Below are 24,715 nucleotides of genomic sequence, written 5' to 3' on the forward strand. Positions count from 1 at the left end.
TTCTCAACATGCTACCTTCTCAAGAAACTACCCATGACTACCATTACTACTATCTCATCAGTTACGCCACTAACAAAGTCTATTAACAAAGTCTATAATATTGCCCAAACAACACTAATGAGCAAGCGCTTTACTATGAGCATTGTATATGCCTATAATTCCACAATTGCAACAAAATGCCTACTATTCTAAAACCTAATCAGGAAGCAACCTGATGAAATAAAATTGTCAAGCTCGTTAACAATCCTTTATCAAGAATAATGTTAGATCTATGACTTTTTTATAAATTGTTGACACTTGTTGGAATGTGATTGGAGTTACGTTAGCTAGTAAGATCACCACATGTTACATTTAATCCCTTCAACTATCAATCGTTAAATCTATTTAAAAAGTTCACCACATGTTACATTTAATCCTTTCAACTTTCAATCATTAAATGTATCAAAAAAGAACGTGCATGCTCATTTTTAACATAAATTACAAAAATGCCCTTAGTTTAGAAACTAAATTTACTTAAATGCCCTTAATTATTTTACAATCTCCGATCATATATATATATATATATATATTGACATGTACCAGCAAGTTGCTAGCATTTTAACCTCTTACTAAAGATTGCCCTTTTTGCTAGGCGCCATCAATATTCTGGATACGCATCTCGTTTGAGCCAGGCAGCCTGTGTGCATGTCGTTAAAGTAGCCCGTAGAGATGTACGACAAGTCGTTTGTAGCAGTTATGCATGTCTGTGCGCGCGTCGCATGAATAATAATACTATACTAGTCACCGCAGTTTGGACTTCAAATTCCCCACCATCCCGCAACCCGTTAAGTCAGAAATTTTTCGAACCCTTAAACCCTAAACTGAAAATCTCAGTGACACCAAGTTTGGTGGTTTGTTCAGACAGTATCTCTGTCTAAGCAACAAGCAACAAAATGCAGATTCTAGTAAGAAAACTGCTGCCGAGAATCTCATTCAAACAGGTATGTACTTTGAAAACACTAATGTCCGTTCGAATACATGTATGTAATCGGGTTTATAATTTTTGGGTTGAATTATGAAGTGGGCATTGCTCAGATAGTCCAATGGGTGTATAATTGTCCTATTTGTATTGAACTGAAGCTTCTAATATTCTTAAAGTTGGTTGCTTTTCCGTGAACTCATATTTAACTTTTGTCTAAAATTTGATGGTTGTTCATGAAGATTTATCGAGGGGAATTTTATATCAATTCTTTTGGGGTTTGGTAACAAGAATTTCCCTTCTTTTTTTTTGTCCCAATTTTACAATTCTGGGTTTTTTTTTTTGCTTCTGGTTTTTCTAATATTTGGATCGGAATATCACATGGGTACTACTCAATAGGCCATTTACTCGAGCATCGTGCTATTCTTGTATGTGAGAATAAAAGTGCCAATCATCTACTCTCTAATTGGTGTGAGATATTCCTGAATATTATAGTGATAGGACAAACTACTCTTTTCTCGCTATCTGTTTGTTTTTTCACCTTATGTCAATTGTAGTTTGTGGTTCACTTTTCATCTAGTTTCTGATGCTCGTGGATTCTAGTATTCTATTGCGGCATTGCCTTTTCTCTTTTAGTTTCTTTTTTTGACATGAAGACATCGAGGATTTTCCCCTCTTCAAATTTTCATAATACCTCCTCACTAGTGTAGAAATGTTCGTTCAATTTTATTGGGCAGGTGGTATAGAAATTCACGTTATAGGTCTAAGTTTTTTCTGTTGTGAAAAAAAAATTGCTAGTTCATTAATCTTCATAGGTATAGTCTAACTTTGATGTTCTATGAGTTGACTTTGCAGGTTACAGGTTATCGTACATATTGTACAAAGAAGGTTGTTGATATTGGGCAGCCAACTCCTGCATCTCATCCGCAGGTTCTCCTACTTAACATCTATGTCTATTAATTTGTGTGCACTAGCAAATTGAACATTCTAGGCATGTCTCTGTGGCCACCTTCTTGTGTAGGATAGTGATTTTGCCTTATATATCAGTACTAATTCTAATTTTCCTTAATAAATTTGGACTTAATTTTGTTCCCTTTTCAGTTACTCAGAGAAGGGGAGATCACTCCTGGAATAACTACTGAGGAATACATATCAAGGAGAAAAAAATTGTTGGATCTTCTCCCAGAAAAGAGTGTGGCTATCATTGCGGCTGCCCCTGTAAAGATGATGACAGATGTTGTGCCTTACACATTTCGGCAAGATGCTGATTATTTGTATATTACTGGTTGCCAACAACCTGGAAGTGTGGCGGTTTTAGGTCATGAGTGTGGTTTATGCATGTTCATGCCAGAAGCAGATCCTTATGTATGTCCAATCTTGTTTAATGGAATTTTTTCTCGCATTACCAAGTTCTGTTACAGAAATGGCATCACATATCTTTGGTTTTTTTGGTTCTCTAGAAATGCAATCTGGGGCTGTAATTAGATTAATAACCAAACATCTATTTATTGCTTCATTTTTTATGGTAATTTTTTTATGTATACCCAAATTTGCGTATATGACTCATGATGTCACTACTACTATACATGCTGCAAGGCTGAGAAAGCTGTCGTTGGGCAAGCTAGTTACATTAATCTGCATGTGTACTTATCTTTTGAATTGTGGCTATTGTATGTCCTACATGGATAGCGCATTAATTCAAATGGTGACTAACTTGTTTTCTTTGTTATTTAATAGGATGTTATTTGGCAAGGGGAAATTGCAGGAGTTGATGCAGCGTTGAGGACGTTCAAGGCTGATAAAGCATATTCAATTAGAAAATTACCTGAGGTAAATTGACCACTTTTGTTGATGCTTAAAATCAGAGAATTGCATTTTGGACATAGAGATTCCATATTTTCTGGTTATAAGCATTAATAGTGTAATTTTTTGGCATGGTAAGTTCCTATCCCAGTTCCTCTTTTATCTATGGATCCATGGTAATTGCATCATGCTGGAATCACCATATAATCGATCTGAAACAATTAACCTAATTTAGATAAACAAGTGTGACATTTGATCAACATTCATTCATACCAAACTCTGACAACTGGTGTCGCAAGAAAAGTACCGTATCAATTGATATTTTAGTTAATTGAACCGTGGGTTCTACCCTAGTGTTCAATCAGAAGTTGACATGATCTATTTACTAAGCTTTTGTTATTCACACAATGGTAACACTTATTTTTATTGACTGCAGATTCTTCCAGAAATAATAAGGAGATCCTCCAAATTGTTCCACAATGAGCAGACAGCCATGCCAACATATATGCATCTGGAACCCTTTCAGAAGGCAGCTAAAAATGGCATAGTGGAAAATCTGTCTAGTTTAACCCATGAGTTACGTTGGAAAAAATCACCAGCAGAGCTTAAGTTGATGAGGGAATCTGCATCAGTTGCTTGCCAGGTACTTCCAAGTCTACGCTATTGCCAATTATGGACTTTGCAAATAAGCAGTTTCTAGGCACATTTCTTCTTTGATTGAAGGGACCTGCTATACTGTTTATATTACATGACAGTTATTAGTGAAATATTTAGTAAAGCTTCTATGAGATTGCATGACAGATGGCAACATGACATGATATCTACAGGATCACATTGTCATACTATAGTAGTTATTACTTGTTGGAAATGAATTGATTTTGTCATGACATAAATAGAGTTCAATCACTCAACCCCACAAGTTGGTTTTCACCCTGAAAAGGATTGACCAATCATTTGGTTTGCAACTATTTCTAAGAAGAAGTTGCACTGTTTGCTTCTACAATTAGTTAGCCTGGTTTATGGCCTTGGATATGGTTGGACAACAAAAAAGGATGACATTCCCAACACAGTCAGTTGGTTCAATGCCTAGTTATTTGAATATCAAATAAAACATTTGGAGTCGAGAAACTTTAATTTTGAGAGGGATGGAGGTCCATTATATTTCCTTCGGTCTTGCTCATTGCCCAGTTCATTTACACAAAAGTAAAAAGGGGGGTGGGGGAGGTCCTATCATGCTAGCCTTGCTTTCACAGTGAAATATATTTCTTCACCTGATTATGGTAGTCACAGCACTTCACACCGATGCTATGTCTTTGTAGAACATGAATTTTGGTAATGTTTATTGGATTATTCCCAGCACATGTAATAAGTATTTTGGTCTTGGGCAGGCTCTTCTGCAGACAATGTTTCATTCAAAGACATATCCTTTTGAGGGTGTACTATCAGCTAAGTTTGAATATGAATGCAGAATGAGAGGTGCTCAGAGAATGGCGTAAGTTTTTTCCCCCTTTCTGGGGAATTGGATCTAAAAGAATGATTTAGTTTTTAACCAGTTTATATGTTCCACTTTTATACTTAAAATTGTTTGCCGGGGTGTCAAACATGACTGGATTAAATTATGGGTGTTCAATATTATTTTATGCAAACTCCTTGCCAATGTTTTACTAATTTTTGAAATCTCTTACCAGATTCAACCCTGTGGTTGGTGGTGGACCTAATGCTAGTGTTATACATTATTCTCGAAACGATCAGCAGGTAAGGCCATTAATGAAAGCAATTCAATTTTTCAGATAATTTACAATTTATCTCCCTTTGGTGTTCCCTTACTACGTTTTACTTCACTCACTTATGAGAAACGACACTAAATATCTTTATGTTTTGGACTAAATTGAAATGGTTAGCTTTTGAATCCAACTAATGGAAAATATTCAAGTGATTTGCACATGGCTTGAGAGTCGATCATAAAAATCCATGTCACTTTTTTTACACCACCCATATTCTCTCTCTCTCTCTCTCTACCCCTAATATGAAATGACTTGGGCTTTATTAGTTTAGGGAAAAGATGATGGTGAAGAATTTGGCATTAAGGATGCTATTAGTAACAGTCATTTATTCTTCTGTCCTCTACACTGATCACCTCGGCACATTCAAATCCTCCTTTTGTAAGTTTTCTCCTTCATCAATTCACAAAATCATAAAATACTAAACAATAGATATGTTTTAGATCATTTCTCTTGTTTTAGTTATTGAGTTTTCTTCAATACAACTTCTGCACTAAATGAATATTATTAAAGATGATTCCTTTTCCAATTTTCACTTTGCTTGTAGGAATCTTCCACAACCCTTAAATGGGGTTTTGGTGAAGTGGGTTTGTGAATGGAGGTTGATAGCACAAGAACGTTGTATGGAGGGTTTAATTAGGGTTGCGTTATGTTCATTAGTTTTGGGCAGTGGCTTGGATTTTGGGATGGTGATGGGATGAAAGATTGATGATAATGGGTTTACCAATGGTTTTATGGTGATTAGGTGGTGATGCATATTGATGGTTATGTGGTGATGATTGATATGTTGGTTGCAAATTTGAATTTTAGGCCATGGGTTTGGTTGGTGTTAGCCACGGTGGATGGCAATGTTTGTTCGTGTGGGTTCTTTGAATATGCACGAGTGGCCATAGTGCAGTGGAGCTAGATGGAGGGGAACTAGATGAGATTAATAATCAGAGAATCAGATCTGGAAATTCTTATTCCACGTATTGAAAATTTTGAGATTAAATCATATTTCCTTTTTGTCTCGTGAGAGTTTCTGAGTTTTTTTTTTTTGGCTTTTCCAGTAAAATTAAGGATGAGGAAGAGAGGAAAAATACTATGTGACAGCAGACACTGATAGTGAAGTGCTTTTATTTTATTGGTTAATTAACTCACCTACAAGTTACGTTCACATTTCTGTTTGTGTGGATGGAAAAACTGGCAGTTTCAATTTACTCCAAAGTAGAGGGAGGTTTAGTGTTACTTTTTAAAATTGAAAAAGGTAAAATGTAGGTAGGGTATATCACAGGGAGGTAAATTGTAATTTTTTCCCTACATTTTACTGTACGTGGACAGTCCAGGATTGTAATTGTTTAAATTTATTTTGCAGATCAAAGATGGGGAGCTTGTTTTGATGGATGTTGGGTGTGAATTGCAGGGTTATGTTAGTGATCTTACTCGCACCTGGCCACCCTGTGGTAGCTTCTCTTCTGCTCAAGTATGTGCCAATGGAATTTTGTTTCTATTCTGTCTAGTATGCTTTGTTGAAGCTATTTTCACCATCTGATATATAACACAAGCTTGATAGGATATACTTGCCCCATCTTGTCCTTAAAATTCAAAAATATTAAGTAATGTTGTTGTAAAATTCGTTTCATGTGTTTTCCTAGTCAGTGATTATTACTAAACAATTCTTGAAATCAAGGTTTACATGTATTCTCATAACTACCATTCTCGGAAACAATTGTTATTGCTTATGCTTCTTCCACAACATCCCTATATCGAAGTAATCATTTCTGCCAGCTTTTTTTCTTGGAGTTTTTCTGTAGCATATCAACTTTGTTATCACAATACTTTTTTTTATAACTGACTTTTGTTATCATAATATTGTCTTCTTACATCCTCTTATACCTGGCAATGTGTTTATTTCAGGAAGAGCTTTATTATCTTATACTACAAACGAACAAGGAATGCCTGAAGCTTTGCAAACCTGGTGCTACCATACAGCAAATTCACAATTATTCAGTATGATCTTGTGATCCTCTGGCTTTCCTTTGCATCAGCTGTATTTAGAAAAGAATAAAATTCCATCCATAAGAGCTTATAAGAAAAAGGATAAAAAAGCAAAGAATAGCATTTCATCTATGAGATGGAATCTCTTTGCATTTGTTTCATTGTGTTTTATCTACATCTTTGTTTATTTGACTAACTTCATGATATTATTTGCTACAAAGGCACCTGTATTGTGTAGTAATTTAAAATTCACAACCATCTGACGTATAAAATAATTTTAAATTGTCAGGAAAAGTATCATGTTAATGGTTACAGTCATCACTATATTTCACTGACATGGAGATTACCTGTTGGGCCTTCTCCTTGTGGAAGTATATATTTGCCATTTTGGTTGCTTGGAAGCTGCTTTAAGCTTAAATTATGTTTAACTTTAATAATCTTATCCTTGTAAAACTGTACTTGCATAGGTTGAAATGCTACGAAAAGGACTCAAGGAGATTGGAATTTTGAAAAATGAGGGAAGCAGTTCCTACCACCAGCTGAACCCAACTTCTATAGGTTTCTATATGCGTCCCTTGTCGTATATTCCTGTCATTTTATTATTTTAGTTTTTGGCAAATATTAGGCAAGAAAAGTGATAGCCTTGTGATAACAATTACTCTTTGATGCTCAGTCCATAGTATTCCAAATGTGTTACTTTGTCAAATTTAAAATTGATTAATTAACAAGATAACAAGTACTAAATTGCTTATGTAATTAGTCAAATTATTATTATTATTTTTAATTTATTTTGTTGTCCAGGTCACTATCTGGGAATGGATGTGCATGATTGTTCTAAGATCAGCTATAACCGGCCTTTGGAGCCAGGTGTTGTAAGTTGCCTCCTGATTGAACAACAATTTGACTTTTGATACCTTGAGATACTGTACCATTTAGCATTTCGTTGTTGCTAATGACGATAAGATAATGTTAGCATATCCTTTTTGGGCTGGGGTGGGTGTTTAATTTTTTTTAATTTTTTTTTAATTTTCTAGGGGATCAAGAAGATTTTGTTAGAGCATTCACATTGTACTCTCTATTTCTATTTTTTTTTTTTTTTTAAGAAAAAAAAATTTACAAAATACCCCATTTAACAAATTCTCTACTCAATATTAAATTTAACTCTTGTCCGTTGTTATAGTTTGTATGAACGGTTTAGACACAAAAGGCGGAGGCTATTATATTATTCAACTTATGTTAACCTAATACAAGCATCCTATTATATAGGATTAGGGAAATACCATAAAGACTAAAATACCCCCAAAACCCTAATGACTCAAACCCTAACTCTTCTAACACTCCCCCTCAAGTTGGAGCATATACATCATATGAATCCAGCTTGGAAGGCACAAGCAAACGAAAAACAACTAGAAAACATATTCTAACACTCCCCCTCAAGCTGGAACTACTTGGACCACACAAGTTAATTAAATAAAACTTCAACGCCGGTCGAAAACTCGTTGGTAACTTGAACAACCATTTGATCGGTTCTCGCTGAAAAACACCAAGGCCGGTCGGATGCAACGATCACTTGATCGGTTCTCGCCGGAGAATCCAAGGCTAGTCGAATACATCGATCTTGGGATTGGTTCTCGCCGTAAAACACCAAGGCCGGTCGGATGCATCGATCACTTGATCGGTTCTCGCCGGAGAATCCAAGGCCGGTCGGATACATCAATCACAAACAACAAACAAACAACAAATTTTCACATGATTAACCAACAAGATTCGCCGAAAAACAGATATTGGAAAAACAAAAAGCTTTGCCGGAGCTTCGCTGGACATACGCCGGAACTTCGTCGGGGCTTCAAAACTGGCCGGAAACACACAGAACAGGCTGGCAATACCTAAAAACAGAAGAAAAACACTGAAAAACAGAACAGAAACAGTCACTGGAGGCTCGCCGGACCATTGCCGGAGTATTGCCGGAACTTGCCGGAGAAGACAGAACACTCCGGCCACTTCAAAAACAGCAACTACAGAATCAATAGAGGGCCACACAGTAACGTTTCAACACCAAAAGCATCAAATCGTCGGAATATTTTTTTTTTTACGATGGCTGCTGCAACTTTTCCGGCTACCACAGAATACTCCGGCCACTTCAGACAAGACAGAAAACCACCACAGAACCATCCGGCCAGCATCACAGAACATCAAAGACAAACAAAAAAAATATATATATATATATATATTTTTCACCGGAAGGAGTTTCGGTCACCCTAAAACAAGAACAAAACAGCTCTATGGAGTTCTTTGAAGGTACTGCCCGTGTGGGCTAACCCACACGGGCAGTGCTGCCACCAAGAAGAAAACTAAACTACCCAAGAATCGAAACAAGCTTTGATACCATGTTATAGTTTGTATGAACGGTTTAGACACAAAAGGCGGAGGCTATTATATTATTCAACTTATGTTAACCTAATACAAGCATCCTATTATATAGGATTAGGGAAATACCATAAAGACTAAAATACCCCCAAAACCCTAATGACTCAAACCCTAACTCTTCTAACATCCGTAATGCTCTCTAAATGTAAAGATTCAAAAGTACTTAAATGTAAAGAGTTCAAAAGTAAAAGTTATTTATTTTTTAATGTTCTTTTGTTTTCATATTTCTTTTTCTTTCCCCTCAATTAAAATAGATTTTTAATACAAAGAGTCTATATGTTGGTTTCATTAATAAAATAGAATATTTAGTTAAAGTAGAGAAATATTTAGAGAGTTTGATGTTTAGTGATTTTATAAAGTGGCTAGCTAAATCAACTAAAGTATTTTTAGAGTCAAATTTAGAGAAATTTTAAAGAGCTCAATGTGAATGCTCTTAGTATTGGTATCTAGAGAGAATTATCATGAATTTCCTAGCTACTTTTCTGGGTTTTACTCGCTTACACAAATTTTAGCTTCATTTCTGCAGTCCAACCTGTTTAAAATAGTAGATTTAACAATATCAAATTTATAGGGTTCTGCAACCCTCCATTTCCCGAGGTTTATTTGTCTTCTGGAAACAATGAGAAATAAATGGTATTCAGTATGTTATAAATTATATCTCATAACACGTGACTTGAATACAAAAGCCAGTCTTTGTCTTCTGGAAACAATGAGAAATAAATGGTATTCAATATGTTAAAAATTACATCTCATAACACGTGAATGGAATACAAAAGCCTGCCAATAAGACGTATTATTGTACCCAAGTGAATGTTTTCCCCCTTGTGAGTATGATAAGCATCCAACTGCCACTTTGCTGGGTGTACGTGTCAACTTGCATTTCTTTTAGCTTAACTACTTTGATTTGTTTACTACAATTTTGACCCCCTTTTTGTGCAAATGGATAGGTGATAACAATTGAACCAGGAATCTACATCCCATCTTTTTTCAATGGTCCAGAGAGGTACTTGTTGAACTTCCTGACATAAATGTTATATCTAACTTCGTGATCTTATGTATTGAGACTTGTTATGAGCTTGGTCTTTAGCACAGTTTATAATTATCCTCTTGCTTGCTCAAGCAGTGCAAATTTAAAGGGCTTTTAACTCACCGCAGAATTTTCATTATGGAAGTTACTGACTGCTAGAACATCTTATGTTTCTTTTGCACTTTTCTCTAGTGATGTGCGGGTGATGCCCCTATAGCGAATTGAGTGGGGACGCCCTGATACAAGAGTACCCAGATTAATTTCTCAGCCTTCTTGTTACTCTCTAACACATTAGTAATTGAGTGTCTACATTTTTTTCATTTTTCTTTTTTTGATGAATAGTAATTGTCTACTTTACTGTGTATATAAGCTAATATGTCATGTATGGTTTAGTAATTTTCAAGTTAGTTTTTTTGACTAATTTCCTGTTCCCTCATAATTTGGAATCTTGGACTTCGATAACTTTCCCCCGAACTTGCTCTGTAGATTATTTATTATTATTCTTGATTTGTGTATGTCATTTATTCTATTAGTTGCTTTTATTATCATTGCAGTTAGCTCTCTTATCTTTTTTCATGACATGTTATAGTTAAGTTCCAAATTCTTCCCTTCATTTGAAATGTAATAACATTAAACCATATGCTTGTAGCTTCTTGGGATTAGATGTTCTAATAAAATTTAGGTACTATCCATATGCTGAGGACTTCGAATGTATTATGCAGGTATCAAGGCATTGGGATAAGGATTGAGGATGAGGTCCTCATTACAGAAACTGGTTATGAGGTATAAATTAGATTTAAATTCAAATTAATTGTTATTGTTTACTGACTGCATGAGAAGATTTGGTATTTCAATCCTTGTGAGCAATACAATTTAAAAGAAGAAAAAAGTGTTCTTTATGCATAAGACACTCTTGATAGTTGTAAAATTTTATGTAATGCATTGATAATGGTATTGAATTAATTTTTTTTTTCCGTATTATTTTGGTTTAACGGTTAAAATTAGAGAAAGGTGGTGGTGTTAATAACAGCTATCACTAATAAGAACCATAATTTCCTAGCATTTTAGCTTGTAGCTTGATCAAGTTGATATATTAATTTACAGAGACATCATTACAAAGGCATCGACACGTTTCTGGCTTGGATTTTTCTCTTCCATTAGTCCAGAAATGTGCCACCTATTTGTATCTTTGTCTAAATAAAAGAAGAGCTGATTGAGTATTGATTGATGATTTACATTATTTGATAAAGTTTGGATACGTATTAAAATGCACACTATTTTTTAAATCAGGTCCTCACTGGGTCAATGCCGAAAGAAGTTAAACACATTGAATCCTTGCTAAATAACTTCTGCCATGGAATCGGGATGGAGAGCCCTAACAAGATCAGAGCTGCATCCAGTTGATAATCCCATTATAAATTGAAGAGTCAAGACTGGTTTATTAGCAGAGAAAATCAATTTAAGGCTTTCTCCAACAAATTGGATTTATTTCGGAAGCGAGGAGCGACTGATCATCCTGGGAGCAATTTCCTGCACAAATTGTGCATCAGTTGGGTTTAACATGCAACCTTATTCTTGTGTAGCAAAGTTTTGAACTATTTTAATCATTGCCATTTTGTTATATTGCTCTCATAGAGGGTGAAAAAAAAAAGGCTAGTGGTAGAATGTCACTCCTTTGTTTTCTTCAGGGTCTGTACAGTTTTTTACATTTATCCATTGTAGGTATAGATAATCAGTAAGAAATTTTGCAGTAAAAGAAGCTTATTTTGAAGTGCTGATCATTTCATATAGTTTATATTATTATTAGCTGTTACTTGAACTGTTAAAGCTAGGACGGTGAAGGAACCGATTGTTCCGGATTGTTCCGTTTACGGAACTCTATCTAATTTTTTCACCTTTTCTGGTAGTCCCAATTCTCTCAATGGGCCGGGTCATTTATTTGACCCAGCTCCTTTACTGTTAGCATTTTCTCCTTTATTTTTTATGTTCTTGTAATCTCTCCTTCCCCACTTTGAAAAATAATAATAATAATAATAATAATAATAAAACTCATAAATTGTGTGGCCGACAAATGGTTTGGTCTTGAAAATTAAAAGAGATCTGGGTTTACTTCCATTCAATCATGTGAATGTCATGGTCCTGTAAAGGAGACAGTTAGTAGGTTTGGGTTATGTCATGGAGGTGGGCAAGTTGTGTATTTATTTAAAAAGGCGATTCATTAACTGATTAGGGCCTGTGATGGGACTAATGATCTCATAAGAAATTAGAAATATTGATTCACTGAAGTACTTTTACCTCAATAGACACAGTAGTAGGGCTGGCAATTTTGTATACTACTCATGAATTTGATATGAATTCAATATAAAATTAGCGGATTAAAGTTAAGAAGTTTGACTTGTTTAATTAAATGAGTCGGATTAGAGTTGGTAATTTTTAACGTGATGCATGAATATGATACAAACGCAACATGAATTTAGCAGTTAGAATTGAGAGGTCTGATTCGTTTAATTAAATGAATCGAGTTAAGATTAACTTATATAATCTTATAATCCTGATTCAATACACGAACACGAATTGTTGCCCTAATAAGAGAAACATATGAACTCATAAACTCATAGTGATCCATATGTGAAATGGGATCTAACAAAGGGAATATGTTGTACCACACACAATAATAAATCCTAAAAGTTGACAATGCCCCTTTATCACAACTAAAAGCGTGGTCATTTGAAAATATCCAAAACCCGTGCCCTAAAACTTAACCCTTAAGGTAATCACTTTGAAATGACATTGAGCAATTAATTGATTGTGATATAAATGAAAAATCCATGCTACAAACTAAATAAATATCAAGAGTCATAATTTTCAATTGTCTTAAATCAGTCAAGTCTATTGTTTTCCCTTTTACCTCTGCAATTTTCAACTTCAATTTTAGGAGAATGACATCTTATAAGAAAAATCCTTGTTTGAGAATTATAGATGAATAGTAGATCTGGCATTTTTCTTACTTAGTAAGTAAGCCCGAGCATACGGTATATAATAAACTATTTGTTCCAACTTCTCTCTTCATTTTAGAGTGAGAAGCTCGGATCAGGATTTCTTACAATTTTTTAAAAATTATAGATTCTCAAATTACGTAATTTATGTTATTTTTAAGCATCAAAATGCTTGAAAAAATGCTACCTATTAAAAATGTGGCGTGTTAATTGAAGTAACCAAAAAGAATTTTCTTTTTAAAAGGCTTTCTTTTCACTTTTATATAGACGTTTCTTATTCATAAAATCAAAAGACAATTTTTGGCTTAAAGTTTTTTTATAACATAGAGAACAAGAACTTGATGAAAATATACTCAATTTTCAATTGTAACGTAACACATTTTTAATAAGTGACATTTTTCAAGCGTTTTCATACCAAAAAATGGCCAAAATTGTGTAATTTGAGAATCTACAATTTTAAAGAAATTGTAAGGGATCCTAATCCGAGAAGCTCTCCCATCTCTCTATATCCTCTTCTTCCGTGTGAGGCCTTCATCCGCCTTCGACTAGATTTCTAGGGGAGGAGGGATGGATCTTTTTTCCTCCCTCCATTCCCATCTCATGCTCTTACAATCTTCTTTTTTTTGGTTCCTCTTTCTCCCAAAATTGCAGTGTTAGCCCATCCTCTACCACAAACCCGTTGCTCTCAACCAATTGTCCACCGCACCGCTCTTAAAACTAGTTTGGTTTTTAGATCTTGGGATTTTCAAACTCAACTAGTCATCCTCTGTCAATTCCACCCTCAAACACGCCTCACTACCATCCTCCCCGACCTCTCCGCTCACCATCACTACCCTCCGCGCCTCTGCCTAACCCTTACACGCCTGCATGTGGCGGGCCCTCACAAGCCAACACGTGGATCTCACACCCTCCAACTCGCTAACACTTTCCTCATCTGACACTGCTCTTTCCTTCAACCTGATTAGATCATTAATTCTTTTTTTTTAAAAAAAAAAAACTGATTAAATCATTAAAAAAAGAGAAAATTCCGAGATTACCACCGTCAACCCCAATAAATAGGTGACCAATATTGCTGACATGAGTGACAGATTGGGAAAGTTCCTCCACACATGATATGAAGCAGCTGGAACTAGGACAGCTCGAATGGGTCATGCTCTCATGGCCTCCGATATTGACATTTTAAAAAAATTTATTTATTTGCCCAAAAAATTAGATTCGTGAATTTAATCCCATCTCTAAAAATGAGTCTTATGCATTACACATTGCAAAGACGAATGCAGGAGGTCAGCAGAGGCCATGAACAATCGTAGTCTCGTATGGCCCAAAAAATAAACATGGTTCCATATGAATTTGGTCTCAATTTACAACTGAATCGATGATATTTGTCGGTTAATAAACAAGTTTTATCTGCAAGACTTTACCGATCATGAAAATAGACCTTTAGCACTATGACTCAATGAGTATACTGTAGTTCAACTGTTCAACACTTAGACTTTTAGAGATTGTCAAATATTTATGAATTGTGCCTGATTGCTAAGCGCCAAAACATCAATTGTCTCTACTACTTGTTTATCGAACTGCTGTACTTGTGTTTACTCTTTTTATTTCTCCCACAACTACATAATGGATATTTTTAGCTGTTAATACTGTTAAAATTAGGTTTTACAACAAAATTAAAAATAAAATTTTGACTGATTTTTTAATATTACACATCGAAAGAGAAATTACTACATTGATGACAGCCAACATGTCTTATTAGGATGTTTTTGGCAACGAAGGCCAAATAAAAAAACAAAGTCATTTACGTTGAAGTGGGGAGTTTGTTGGTGGATAACGGATACTCTCCCTTCTATATTCATCACAGACGTCAACCCCCAATAAATAGGTTAGCAAGTCCCAACTACATCATACGTGGAATACTCTAATTGCCCACTGCCTAACACACTGCTTTCCCTTTAATTCTGCCATAAATGTTCAACTACATTATTAATGCAATTACACAACCAGCGTACTGCCTCATCTGCCCCTACTATTCTTCATCCATGCCTATCATCTTGCCTTTACTTAATACCCATATGGTCATAAAGCAACCAACTTATTTTATATTGACTGATTTAACGAATTTTAAATAATTTATTGTTCCAATTAATTGTTGAAAAAAAAAAAAAAAAAACTCAAAAATCTCTTAGACTTTCACGTTTTTTTAAATTACCTTTTTAACATTCAAAAGCTTTCAATTTATGATATCGAACTTTCAGTTTTTTGCTTTACAATATTTCTTATCTATTAGTATTTTTTATTAAATCTTGTTAAAATTAAAAAAATACCTGTTTTTTTTAAAAAAAAAAAAAAAGAAAAAAAAAATTTGCAAAGATTCAAGTATAAGTATTTTTTCAAATTCATTAAATCCTTACTAACGTCTGAATTTTTACAATTTTTTATTTTATATTTAAAAAAATTGGAGTATTTTTTGAATTTTGTCAATATTTAACTGAAAATTCTAACGAACAAGAAACATTGAAGAAAATTTAAAGTCTTTTTACATGAAAAAAATAATGTCAAAATACGTGAAAATTCAGAAAAATTTAATAAAGTACAACAAAAAAAGAAAAAAAAAAGAAAAAGGAGATTAGCCAGATGTGATGATGATGATAAATTCAGAATGAATGTTTATTTCTTAATAAACTTGATGGCAATATTGCAATTCTGGGAAAAAGTAAGGGCAAAACTAAAGATTCAGCACTATATAAACCCAATCTCTTTTATCTAACCATCCCATATTGTTCTCATAATCCACTTACACACACACAAAGAAAACAAGCAGGGAATCAAGGGTGAGGAAGATGTCTGTGGTGACAGAGGAGATCAAGGCCAAGGCAGAGTTCTACCAGGGGGATCAGATTTGTCAAGAGAAGTCGAAAGAGTTGCTCAAGGAAATACTGTTGCCCAATGGCCTATTGCCTCTGAAAGACATTGAGGAATGTGGGTATGTGAGGGAGACAGGATTTGTGTGGCTGAGGCAGAAAAAGGAGACAACCCACAAGTTTCAGAAGATTGGGAAGCTTGTGACCTACGCCACTGAAGTGACAGCATATGTTGAGCAACACAGGATCAAGAAGCTCACTGGGGTGAAGACAAAGGAGCTCTTGATCTGGGTCACTCTGAATGAAATCTATGTGGATGATCCCCCTACAGGGAAGATCACTTTCAAAACTCCTGCAGGGCTGTTCAGGTCATTTCCTGTCACAGCATTTGAAGTTGAGGAGGAGGCCAAGGAAGTGAAGGAAAACAAGGATGTGAAGGAAGCTGTGGAAGTCAGAGAGGTCTGATTTTTAGGACCCTTTTGAGTTCTAATCAAAAACAGGCTTTATTTTGTATCTGGGTACTGTTTGTTATGCTTAATCTGTAGCCTTTTTCTAGCTTTCCTCATAATAAAATGAAGTTATATTTACTATTTCATCATGGTTTGCTCATAAGTTCAATAAATATTTATAGTTCAAAGATCCATGGAAAGTTAGGGTTTAACAATACCCTTTTAATTAAATAACAATACCCACTTTTTTTTCTTAATGAAAAATGCATAATTTTAATTAAAATTGAAACTTAGACCAATCCTGGTAAAAGGGGTTCAATATATGTTCTTGGTTTGTTGAGCAAATCGCTGTGGATAGGAAGAAGCACCGAGCCGATTCAGAGTTCTTTTTGTCTAAAGTAGTTCCGAGTAAGTTAATAACTCTAATGAAACCATGAAAGTGTCGGTTTTTGTCCTTGCTAGATATTTAAATAGCAAGTTCCTAACTTCCTAGTACTTTAAATTAAAGGACACAGTTTTGGACAAAAATATCTGGGTTGGTTTAATTTCCAAAAAATTAGGTTTCCAAATTCGAAGGAAATTTTTGTTCATAAAATAATTTTACAGATTGGATTGGGTGAAAAGATAGGGTTGGGTGAAGGAGGAAGTTTCTCAATTTTTTATTCTTATTTTTTTTAAATGTATTTTTCATATGCTTAAAAAATCGATGTTATTTTTATAAATTGAATTAGAGAAAATTTGTATGGTTTGAGCCTTGAGAGGTTGATCTCCATCAATGCTACTCTTCATGCGTAATAAGCGGAACATGATTCTTTCCGTTTCAAATGAAAAAAAATATCGCAGCTAAGATTTTTTGTTGCATTTAACAATGAATAATGTTATACATACTCTTATTTTTTCCACGCCAGTAAGTGGTTTTTAAAACTAACATTATATTAAAATTCAATAAAAATTAATTATAAATCTAATTATAATTTAAAAAACTAATTATGAGGGTGAGAAAATAGATATAAAAAAATAAAAGTAGATGTTAATATAATTTAATGTTACTAAAAAAATCCAAATGTCATAAAAACATACTTTACTATCAATAAACTTGCGAATGCTACTAGGCTCGGTCTGTAGGCGGCTTATATATATATATATATATATATATGATGGGTCCAAACCCATGGCTGATTTAAAAAGAAGGCAACCAACCTACTTTGGGATATTCTAGCCGAAAATGGACTAGTTCTTCTTTTACATCTATGGCTTGTGCCTGGTCCTAATTCTATAAGAACAGATATGATGACCTAGAAGAAACTGTAAAACCCAATTTTTTTTTTCTTAAGCAGCAAGTAATCCATCATCAATCAAGCATACACAGCAAGATGGTCCATTTGAAAAGACTACTCAACAGACAGTACAGGGAGAAGCCCTTTTCATATGCTGCAGAACTAATAAATTACTTTTAAGATAATTCAACAGTATACTGAAAAACAGCTCTAATTAATTACATCATGAGCTTTTTGCTTTGGTTTAATAAGTTGAGAAATGCTTCAAATGGGCACTAAAATTAGCAGTGTGTTAAGCAAGCAATCCAGGTACACAAAGGATGCCTTTCTTGATGATTTCTTCAGCTATCACAACTCCTGAGCCTGACATGAATTCAAATCAGTAACAACTCCACTACCATATACATAAATATGTATAAAAAAACAAATTATAAATTATATTGCTGGTTGGGCTGAATGATGCATACTGCCAAGGTAAGAAACTAAAGATTAGAAGAAAGATGAAGCGTGTGGGTTTCAAACTGTGCCCTATTATGAAACTTCCTTCCCATCAGCACCCCAACAGCCCAACACTGACATGGTGTAGTCACCATCTTACCACAGGTGGAGGGTGTAACTAATCAAAATTTCATTTTTTTCGTGTTGGCTTAAACTTCCGCTTAATTAGTAAGGTCTAGCACCGTGAGATATTTGATTGAAAAATGAGGTGAATGACGGAGTAAGAGTTTGAGCTGGTGTCCTCTAATTTTGATATCATGTTAAAACTACTATTTGTCCCACAAGCTTAAATCAATAGAAAATTATTGATTATATCAAAACAGGTAGCAACAAGCTGGCCAAGGCTTTTTGCAAATTTACATGGGGTCATTTACTCCACTTCATTTCTTGTGGCAGAATCCATCAAAATATTAATAGAATTCAAGTTTCAACTAACAATATTATTTTTTTCCCCTAATATCTCGGGGAAAGGCCAAACTTTCCCTTCAAATTTATCCTCAATTCAACTTTTAGCCCCCTACCTATACCTGAAGTTTATCCTCATTTCAATTTTTAGCAACCTGCCTGAACCCTAAAGCTGACCAAATAGCCATGCCCTTAGGCCCCTTACCTTTAGTAAGCTTGCCCAAGTTAGAATATAGATTAAATGATTAAATTCATCAATTTTTATTAAAAATAAGTGATGATTTAACGGAGGAGTAAAAGAAAGCAGATCAACAAAAGTTGTTTAAAGTATAGAGAAGACATACAAGGGAAGCCATAACCCATTTGCCATCAATCCACTCCTGGTGTGGCCTTAGGTTAGAGTGTTGAAACTCCATTTCCTCATTGGTGTCTCTAAAGAAGACTCGGTATTTTGTGCCAACAAGAACCTTAGAAATCACACCGACCCACCAACCATCATTATAGCAAGCATCAACTTCTTCATAAAGATTGAAACGATCAACAACAAGAGTTTCTGGCGGATAAGGCCTAATGTGCAGGGTATCAATCTCTTCTCTTAGAAAGCCAGAATCATCATCTGTCCTCAGGCTCTGGTACTGGACAAGAAACTTGCCCTTTCCCACTGCTTCTGCAACAATGGTAGCAGCAAACCAAGCACCATGAAAACCATCTTCATCACTGCCAACCTCAACCAGTGTCCCCTTGCTAAATATCTCCTGGGTTGTTTTTGCTTCAATAGATTTTACTTTTACCTCTGTGGTACTTGACACTTTCTGCAATTCAAATCCTAAAGAAGGTGAGCACTGATGATTGATGAATTATACACAAACACCCAGCAAAAAAGATCAGCTACTAAGATTGTCTTACCCCGTGAATTGTGTGAGAAACAGGACCACATAAGCATACAAGATAAAAGTAGAATATGATAATGACGAATGATTATACTTTTATAATCATAAATTTAAAAGCTTTAGGCTTTGTATTCTTCAACCTTTGACTGCACAAATATGGTCTTTTTTCTTATAGGAAGTACATGAACAAACGCTAAAAAGAAAAACCCACAACTAAATCTTTGCTGAACCATTTTCAGCCAAACCAAACAAAACCCAGTAAAACCCATCAAATTCCCACCTCGTCTTGCTGAAATGGCGGAACCCATTTCCCGTGAACCCAGTCCCTGTGCAGCCTCAGGTCCTCCTTCTCAAACCCAATGTGCTCCCTGGACGCCCTGAAGAAAACCCCCAACCTCCCACCCGCCAACTCCTCCGTCACCACGCCCTCCCACCACCCCTCGTTGTAGTACGCGTCCACGTCATCCCCCACCCGGAGCTCCCGCAGTGTCTCCCGGGATGGGAACGGACGGAGCTGCGACACGTCGAGGGTCTCGCGCACGGGCTCGGACGGGTCGAGGTCCGTCACCAGGGTCTCGTATTGGACGAGGTATTTGTTTCGGTAGGCTTTGAGGACCGTGCCGGTGAACCAGGATCCCACGAATCCGACGTCGTTTGGGCTGATCTCTACTCGGGTGCCCGGTTGGAACCGCCACCGGGTCGTGCTGACGGTGGTGGGCTTGGGAGCCATTGGTTGGGTTTAAGGGAATCTTAAAGGTCGCTGAAGTCACTCTCCACTCGCTCACGCCTTTGTAATCAAACGTAAAACTATTACCCATAAAATAATTTAATAAAAAAAAAAAACGTAATACTATAATATTATACAATATCATATTCAAAAGAACAAGGATTAACGGCTAATTATCATTGGTTAATTATTCTCACTTTTTATATTGTTTCACAACACTTATTCTTAAAAAAACAGAGTAATTGTCAGGTTACAATGCCTCAAAGGGCAAGTGAAGTAGGAATCAAACACAAGTTGTTTTTCCTTCTAACAACAGCACCAAAGTCTTCAATCATGTCCAAATCCTCTGGTTTCATCGTGCCGGGGAGTTTCCAGTCAAATTGATAAAGGAGCTGAGCAAGAGGAAGTTCAACATTGGCTAAAGCAAATAACACTCCTGGGCACATCCTCCTTCCTGCCCCGAAAGGGATATACTCAAAGTGGGTCCCTTTAAAATCAATTGAATTGCTAGCAAACCTCTCTGGTATAAAGCTCTCAGCTTCTTGCCAATATGCAGGATCTCTTCCAATTGCCCATGCATTTATGATGACTTTGGTTTTGATGGGTATTTTATATCCATCAATTTCGCATGCCTCTCCACATTCTCTTGGGAGTAACAAAGCACCAGCAGGGTGTAATCTTAGAGTTTCTTTGATCACTGAGGTCAAGTAACTTAGATTTTGAAGGTCTTTTTCATGGATTTTTTTCTTCCCTTTTAAGGCTTGTCTTATCTCAACTTGTGCCTTCTTCAACACTCTAGGGTTTCTCATCATTTCTGACATAGCCCACTCTATTGTTGTAGATGAAGTGTCAACTCCACCACTAAATATATCCTGGATAAAGTTGCAAATTTTAGAATAATGATCATGACAAATGACAACAAAAGAAATGGAGAATAAAAGAAACTTTTCTTTTATGAAACAACTCAATAATAAACTTAATGATTTCAATGATAAAACAAGATTCAATATAAGCCTCTTTATGGGTTATGTATTTTAATCCTAAGGTTATAGAAGCAGTAAAGTTAATATATAAGAAAACCCAAAAAATTAAAAGTCCTAATATTATTAGAAAAACCTGAAAATAAATCAGAGGAAAATGATAAACAAAAAAAAAAAAAAAAAATCATAGCCATCTTGGAAAAAGCTTCAGCATATGTGATTGTCCTAAGGGTTTGTTTGATAACCTTCTCTCTCTTTTTTTTTTTTTTTTTTTCTTTCTACCAAAAAAATTAGAACATTAACATACAATTTTTATCAGAAAAAATTCAAAACTCTTTTCACCTTTACGTCGCTTCAAAATACATTTTTCAATCAAAATACAAAAAACACATCATCAAAGGATTTATTAAACACCACAATTCTTTTAGAATGATTTAGGATTCTAGCAAAATAGTGAAATACTAACCAAAATGATGGCCTTGATGTTGTTGGTTGTGATTGGGAACTCAAGTGTACCACTTTGCTGAAGGCCTAAAATGACATCAACAAGATCTTCCTGCTCAGTTGATGTACTCATCAGGTTCTCCTTATGCTCATGGATGATGTTCTCCAGGATCTTGTCAATCTTCCCATGGATCTTCTCTAGTTTAGCTTTCACCCCACTAATCACATGAACAAATTTCTGTGAAGGGAACAAATCAGCCAACTCAAATCCTCCTGACAATGATACAAATTCCCTGGTCAACGATCGAAATTCATCTTGGTCTCTGCATTTGCTCCCGAATGCTGCTCTAGATACAATGTTACTTGTCAAAGTGGAAATATGTTGACTAAAATCTATTGCAGATCCTGAAGATAAATGGATTGACTCAATGAGAGTATGAACCTCTTCTTCTCTAAGAGAAGAAAAGGATTGGACCCTCTTGGCACTTAGGAGCTCCAATACACATACTTTTCTCATTTGCCTCCAATAATTACCGTATGGAGAGAAGGCAATGTCTGAGCCACCATAGAACATAATTTTAGGAACAAGAAACTCTGGCCTCTGTGCAAAGGCAAGGTCATGTGTTTTCATGAACTCTTTGGCCATCCTAGGGGATGATGCCACAACTGCAGAAATTTCACCCAGTTGTAGGTGCATGAGATCTCCATGTTTCCTTGCTAGTTCTTGGAGAGCATGGTGTGGCAGTGATCCTACCAAGTTGTGCAAGTTTCCTATGAGAGGTAACTTCCATGGCCCCGGGGGCAACTTCTGGAGCTTGGATCTTCTTTTACATGCCTTCAACAGCCAAACCAAAGAGAGGAAGAGAATGAAAATGGTGAGAGCCAAGGAATACTGCAGCACCATTGCAGAAAGGAGAGAAAAAAAAGTGATTGTGGATCTACGTATTTCTTTGACAATAGTTGCAGTATTATAGTGCTATGATCAACAGCTGGATTTCCCATCCCATCAGCCAGTAGTAAAACGTTGACTTTTTTAGTGCAATTATATTGCATCCCTAAACAAGCACGCATTTTCTTAGATCATGGGAGGATTAATAACATCATTCTTCTAATAATTAAAAAGTTTTTTTTTTTTTTTTTAATTTTTAATTCAAACAAGCAACAACCGAGCGTGCTAGTGCGAAAACCGTTGTGCATGTGCACAACCAAGCGTGCTAATGTAAAAACCGTTGCGCTAACGGGCATGCACAATAGTTTTCGAGTTATGAAATGGAGTAAAGCTAGCAAATGCTAAGAGTACTAGTAGTAACTTATCTTTGATTTTCTTTAAGTTTAGAGAACAAAACTACTTTTTGCTTCTCTATCGAAATGTATTTCACAATAGTTTCCCTTACTTTTCAGTTTTCTCTATACCATTAAAATATTATTTATTTACAAAATATAAGTTTCCTACCAACCCTCACATTTTTTACAAAATCTCAACACAATCTTCAATGATTCAATGAAAGACAAAAAGATGAAAGAGGAAAAATAAAAAATAAATGTTTATATTAAAATAATGTATATTGGTTCCCTACACATTGAGAAATTGTAACTACCCAATGATATTGGTTAAGTTTAAGAAAATTGACGTATGTGAGTTTTTGTGATTTTTTTTTTTTTTTTTTGAAATTTTTCTTAAATATAAGAAAGTGAGTGAACTATAGAGCATCTATGCTACTGCTAGTATGTAGATGAAGGGAATTAGCATTTCTCTATTTATGTAGACGAAATCAATTGATTGCTACACTTGCTAGCTGCTGCTATAGATTACTCAGTGGCGGAGCCACATGGAGGCCAGAGGTGGCCACGGCCCCTTCAAACTATTAAGAGAAAAATATATAAGCGGCCCCTACGTGGAATTTTTTAAACTCCTCCATTACTCCTTAGCTTCTCAAATCTCGCGCTTCAGCCTTCTTTTTCCTTTCTTTTTCTCATTTTTCTTCTTTTCCCACCTTCTCCGCCAACTTCCTCTTTCTCCTTTTTGTTTTTTGTTTTATTTTTATTTTCTCCTTCCCCACCACTCACTTTGTTTTATAATATATACTTTATTTCTTTGTCTCCCACCATCCACTCTCTTTCTTTTGTTTTTTTTTTTCCTCCCTTTCTCAAGCTTCTGGCTTCTTCTCTCCCTTTCTCTTCTCTCTATGTGGTTTAGTCCCTCTCAATTTCTTAAATCAGATACTCTCTCAATTTCGACTTTATTAAATTAGGGCTTTTGGTATGTAAATTTGATATTAGTTTATTGTCAATGAATTTGATATTAATTTATTGGAGTTTGATCCTGAATTGCGTCATCACAAATGAAAATATGATGTTAATCAACGAGGTGCAAAATAACTTAACACATGTCACACTTTTTGAGGTTAGTACTCTAGTTCAATTCCTAATCTAAGTGGTCTTGTAATTTGAATATTTTTGTTATTAACTATTGAGAATATTGGTTGTTAGAATTTAAACATTTAACTGGAGAATTTGACACAATTCTAAGCTCAATTCATCATTGTATTTAAGTACCAGTGATTAGAAAAAGAAGAAAAAATAGAAAAAAAAAGTACCAATTCATTACACGGTGAAAAAAAAAAAAAATTTAAGAAATTTTTTTTAGTTTAACGGCCCCTTCAATATGAAAAGGCTGGCTCCGCCACTGAGATTAGAGCAAATTTCAAATTGAGGGCAAAAGACCAACATGGTTCATCTCAATCCTTTTGTATTTTGTTTTTTTTTTTGCTTTGGCCCTAGTTGCCATTGTTGTACTCCACCAAGTGAAAAGTCCTCAAAGAAAAGAGACAAAAAAACAAAGGGCTAATCCCATTATCCAACTTGGCTCTCTCCAGTGTCAAATGAAGCATGCACATCAATTCCAGGTCAAAAACCATGTGCAATTTTTGTTTATGGATATGGTCAACCTATCATTTTCACAACATGACCTGTAATTCTTTGAAATGTGGTCCGTGGATAAGAACTTTATCATAATCGGTCGTCATTTTTTTGTGCACTTTGCCACGTGGCAGTGCCAATCTTGGGCTCGTCTACATAAATAGAGTAGTGCTAAAAATCACACTTTTATTTTATTGAGTTGACATGACAGTGCTTATAATTAGCTTTTGATTTTTTTTTTTTTTTGTTAATTATCGTTTTAGTACCTAAGTTTTCAAGTTTTTTTTTTTTTT

The 24,715-nt window shown here is 35.2% G+C and overlaps 4 protein-coding genes across 5 annotated transcripts; 2 read left to right on the forward strand and 2 right to left on the reverse strand.

Annotated features, from left to right (window-relative positions):
* Nucleotides 1–671: 671 nt before the first annotated feature.
* LOC132172882 (intermediate cleaving peptidase 55, mitochondrial) lies at nt 672–11,749 on the forward strand. Of its 2 annotated transcripts, XM_059584444.1 has the most exons (14): nt 682–980; nt 1,814–1,888; nt 2,060–2,323; nt 2,696–2,788; nt 3,198–3,404; nt 4,150–4,253; nt 4,450–4,516; nt 5,897–6,004; nt 6,439–6,531; nt 6,987–7,077; nt 7,321–7,391; nt 9,894–9,949; nt 10,696–10,756; nt 11,264–11,749. In XM_059584444.1, exons 1-14 carry the CDS (start codon nt 933–935, stop codon nt 11,375–11,377), a joined length of 1,452 nt encoding a protein of 483 aa, XP_059440427.1. In that variant the 5' UTR covers nt 682–932; the 3' UTR covers nt 11,378–11,749. The 2 variants fall into 2 exon arrangements, with proteins under 2 accessions (XP_059440428.1, XP_059440427.1); XM_059584445.1 differs by lacking the exon at nt 11,264–11,749 and having other exon boundaries at nt 672–980; nt 7,321–7,386.
* A 3,986-nt stretch (nt 11,750–15,735) lies between these two features.
* LOC132171637 (uncharacterized) lies at nt 15,736–16,428 on the forward strand. The gene has a single exon (XM_059583008.1). It carries the CDS (start codon nt 15,813–15,815, stop codon nt 16,296–16,298), a length of 486 nt encoding a protein of 161 aa, XP_059438991.1. The 5' UTR covers nt 15,736–15,812; the 3' UTR covers nt 16,299–16,428.
* Nucleotides 16,429–17,656: 1,228 nt separating this feature from the next.
* On the reverse strand, nt 17,657–20,147 carry LOC132171454 (protein AGENET DOMAIN (AGD)-CONTAINING P1). Its single transcript, XM_059582768.1, has 3 exons — nt 19,633–20,147; nt 18,807–19,274; nt 17,657–17,922 (listed from the first exon to the last, which is right to left on the reverse strand). Exons 1-3 carry the CDS (start codon nt 20,080–20,082, stop codon nt 17,908–17,910), a joined length of 933 nt encoding a protein of 310 aa, XP_059438751.1. The 5' UTR covers nt 20,083–20,147; the 3' UTR covers nt 17,657–17,907.
* A 104-nt stretch (nt 20,148–20,251) lies between these two features.
* Nucleotides 20,252–22,455, reverse strand: LOC132172881 (cytochrome P450 71D8-like). Its single transcript, XM_059584443.1, has 2 exons — nt 21,526–22,455; nt 20,252–20,951 (listed from the first exon to the last, which is right to left on the reverse strand). Exons 1-2 carry the CDS (start codon nt 22,405–22,407, stop codon nt 20,340–20,342), a joined length of 1,494 nt encoding a protein of 497 aa, XP_059440426.1. The 5' UTR covers nt 22,408–22,455; the 3' UTR covers nt 20,252–20,339.
* Nucleotides 22,456–24,715: the final 2,260 nt, after the last annotated feature.

This window comes from Corylus avellana, chromosome ca2 (genome assembly GCF_901000735.1).
Source record: "Corylus avellana chromosome ca2, CavTom2PMs-1.0".
NCBI lineage: Eukaryota > Viridiplantae > Streptophyta > Magnoliopsida > Fagales > Betulaceae > Corylus > Corylus avellana.